Genomic DNA, 3,860 nt, shown 5'->3' with positions numbered 1-3,860 from the left:
GGAATGGAAAGAATGAGGGAAAATGCTAGACTTAGAGAAGGATATAACATTAACACAACTCTGAAAAGTTGACATTGTGTCAGTTACAAAGTGGAACCAAGTATAGAACTTTTGATAGGCTAGTATATAGTCAGGCATTATCAATCACATTTAGGGGAATCTTAAGTAGAAAGCGGAAGGAGAGATATTTCTATATTGCTTGGATAAAATACTTAATTTAAGGGTAGATGTGGCTCAGGGAAAGATTAGGCTGGTCAAAATATGTTGAATTTATATATCAGTGCCAGATAAGATGAGAAACTATTGAAAATGAGATAAGAAAAAAAATATATAGCAAACTAGATATCATCACTAAAAACTGTGATTATATTTTTGGTCATTGTAATGTGCCAGGTAGTATTTTAGGAGCTTTTATGCAATTTCTCATTTTACTTTCACAACAATAATCTTTGCCAGGTAGGTGTTATTATTCCCATTTTGTGGATGTGAAAATTGAGACTCTGAGAGATTAAGAGATATCCCAAAGTCACAATAATGGTGACTGTAGTGTAACATAATAAAGAAAAGAGGTAATTTTATCAAAGAAAAGTAGCATGAATAAAATAAAGAAAAACAGTTAAAAATACAGAAATATGTAGTAGAAGCCAATGAAGAAAGGAAAAAGAAACTCTGACCAGATAGAAATAAAAGCAAGGTGAACCAAGATCTTAAACTCCCACCCTTTACAGCACCTTCCCCACCTGACTGTTTTCAGTCTTTCTAACAATACAGTCTGATTTATAGCCACTATTACTACCCCAGGGGAAAAAAAAAAGAAACAAACTCCCCTTTCCCAGTGTCAGCTTCCAAATATTAAAAGGGGATTTTGCCTTGCAGTCTGACTGCAGAGTAAGGGTAGAACCCTTACAGGAAGCAACAGAACAGAAAACCTGATTTTCTATGCCTCTGGTAACACCTATGGTCACAATTCTTGGCAGCGGGTAGACAAGTTAACTGCTGAGAAGGCCAGAAATTATGCTCTTGAAGAAAGGACATTATATAAACAGTATTCAATAAAAGTTAGAAGCTGAAAGAAGACAGTAAGAAATAAACGCTATATAAATAGGAGAAAGTCAACTGGGGAAGAATCTGAAAAGTAAAGGCAATGAAGAGGAAACACTGCAATTCCAGGCTATAGCAAGTATCAACTAGGAGGGAATTATTTTAGCCCAAGTATACAAGAATAATGTGGAAATAAGAGAAAAGAATTTGCAATTGTTCATCACTTTAAAAATAGAATCTGAAATGCTTTTATTGTTTCACGTGGCATTCTAGGACTGTAAAGAAATAGACACTTGTTGAAATCATTAATTGGTTGCTTGATCTAAATCTATTAAAGTCTTTGAGAAGGACATAATAAAGAAAGTACCTAATTGATAACAAATGGTTAATGAAAGTGGTATCTTGACAGGCATCCCTTAATATTGAAGTATGATATTGACAGGTAGCTCATGAAATATCAAACTTGGTTTCAATACAAGCTAGTCCATTTTCTACATAAAATTTTCAGCTCTCATATGAAATAGAAAATAGTTTACCTTAGTGTCCTTCCCACCAGTTTTGTTGTTCTAGTCAATAGCAACCAACTCTAGAGAAAAATGTAGCTCTATAAGACAACTGGAAAAAGTATTCATCAAATGACTACAAAACTTTCATAATCAAGGATAAGAACTCACAATTCTTATGAACCCTAAAGTCTCATAGAAAGTGACATCCAATTTAATCACATTCTGTGAATAGATACTGAAGAAATTAGAACTGACCGGCTTTCAGATCCAGCATCTAATGTCAAGTTCAAATTACTGTGAAAATGAAGAGTTTAGAAAAACCGGATGACAGTACATTGGGTTTTCTTTTCCACTTGAAACGAGCATGTTTGTCTTGTTGATTGCCTTTGGAGCTGCTAAAAAATGACCAACACTTCTGTTTGTTTCACAAACTCAAGACCTACATGTTAAGTCCAGTCAAAAGCCAAATATAGACAATGCCTGCATTCAAGCCTAAAGATAACTTGTCCCTTTATTGGTCCAGTCTTTCCAACCTTAGCAACATAAACAGTTAAAAGACATGCTAAGAAGTCACGAATGGGTCTAAGCCTCATCATTCCCCTGACATTCCTCCTGTCTTGCCTTTTTCCCTACTTTTTTTAAACTCATGCAACTTTAAACTAGAGAAGGGGATAAGGAAGTAGTCAGGCACTCTGTTCCCTTGTTCAACTTGAATTAGAGTGAAAATGCATTCTATTCCCAGCAAAAAACATTGGAGACACTAAACTGCCTATTTTGTTCAGATTAGGATGGGAATTATGGAGTAAACATCCTGTCCTAGTAACTAATAAATGCATTTCAAAACCATACGTGGTATTATTGAGTGATATGTAATTTTCCCAAAAGCCACTGTGTGTTAAGACCATTACTTCAAAGATAGTGTAGTAACATTCTCACAAGTCTAAACTCATAACAGAATTTAAGTAACAAGATTTGTACTATAAAGAGTCTAAATTAATGTGTTCTTGGATGTCAAAGGGTAACTGAGACTTCCCTCCCAAGCCAGTGGGGCAATGGGAGGACAGGACAATGCAAAGTCCTACCTGGTAGGCATCAGGAATGTTGACCGTTTCTCCATGCTCCCCGACATAGCCAATGATGCCTTTGCCCCAGGGGACCTGCACCTCATTTGAGTTCTCTGTGCTGCTGCAAGGCAGCAGTGGGGTTCCTGCATGCACATCAAAGAATTTGGAAACCAGGCTCTTCTTGCCAGCAGCTGCCCCTTCCACCAGGAAGAGAGAGCAGCGATCAGCATCCACCATGAGGCAGACAAAGATGAGGATCTTGTAGCTTAGGCTGGTGAGGTCAAGGTCATTGGAGATGTCTTTGACCAGTTCCAGGAAGAACTGACGCTCGTTATGCTTTTTAAGGTGGCACTTGTAGTCGATGGCCGTAGGGGGGTACTGAGGCAGATTCACTCTTGATTCCAGCAGTGCACTGAGAATGTGGGCTGTGGTGGGGGGCAGGGAGCTGGCTTTCCGGAGAAGGGCCCTCCGCCGGACACTGCTCAGGGGCTCTTGGGCCCGGGAGGTCACCTGCTCATCGTAGGTCCTGTTCACATGGATGGCCTTGGAGCGGGCAAAACTCTTCCTTAGCTCCTTCTGAGAAGCTCTCCGCTGTAGGCTCCCATCTCCCCGGCTGCTACTGGCCCAGGCAGGACTCAGGGGCACCCCACCACAGTCCCCGCCACCAGGAGCAGGCTGGCAGTTGGCAGAGTCATTTGGTCCAGTGCCATCACCAGCGCTGCTGCCACTTCTGCCAGTGCCAGTGCTGTGAGCCAGGCTGCTGGTGCCAGCCAAAGCGGGCCCCGGGCCTAAAGCCCCCTGACCCTGATTGCGCCTCTGTAGCCACTTTTCCACCATCTCCTGCTTCCCCTTGCGCATCAAATAATCTTCAAACAACTCTGGGTGTCTGTCCAAGAAAGTTTCCACCTCCCCGAAGTCCAGGCGGGAGGCTGTCATGGTCCCAGACACAGTCCTTGCCTCGCTACACTTGGACCAAATGTTCACCTGCCCCGAGGCCTCTAGCTGTTCGTGCACATGTTTGCCCCCACCGGTATTACCAGCTCGGTGCCACCTCCCCCGACAGCCGGCGACTACCGCGAGCAGTGGAATCCCGGTTGGGAGGTCCCCTTCCTTCTCTGGCTCGGACGTGCCGGCACCAACCCCACCCCCTGGTCCTGTCACTTCTGCTCGGCACAAGTGCCGGGCCCGAGCTGCCGCTGCTGCCACCGCCCGGGTTCTGGAAACCAGGAGTTAGCGCCGCTCTGGCTGG

The 3,860-nt window shown here is 42.9% G+C and overlaps 1 protein-coding gene across 1 annotated transcript in view; it reads right to left on the bottom strand.

Annotated features, from left to right (window-relative positions):
- Positions 1-3,740, bottom strand: part of PDE11A (phosphodiesterase 11A) — a 439,743-nt gene extending 436,003 nt beyond the window's left edge. The window contains exon 1 of the mRNA XM_006151668.3: positions 2,630-3,740. Within this exon, the coding sequence (XP_006151730.1) occupies positions 2,630-3,547 (918 nt within the window). The 5' untranslated portion in view covers positions 3,548-3,740. The remainder of the gene's footprint in view (positions 1-2,629) is intronic.
- Between the last annotated feature and the right edge of the window lie 120 nt (positions 3,741-3,860).

The sequence above is a fragment of the Tupaia chinensis genome, unplaced genomic scaffold (genome assembly GCF_000334495.1).
Source record: "Tupaia chinensis unplaced genomic scaffold, TupChi_1.0 Scaffold000322_1, whole genome shotgun sequence".
In the NCBI taxonomy this organism is placed as follows: domain Eukaryota; kingdom Metazoa; phylum Chordata; class Mammalia; order Scandentia; family Tupaiidae; genus Tupaia; species Tupaia belangeri.
Note: the sequence above shows the minus strand (reverse complement) of the source record. Positions and strands in the feature narration are given on the sequence as shown.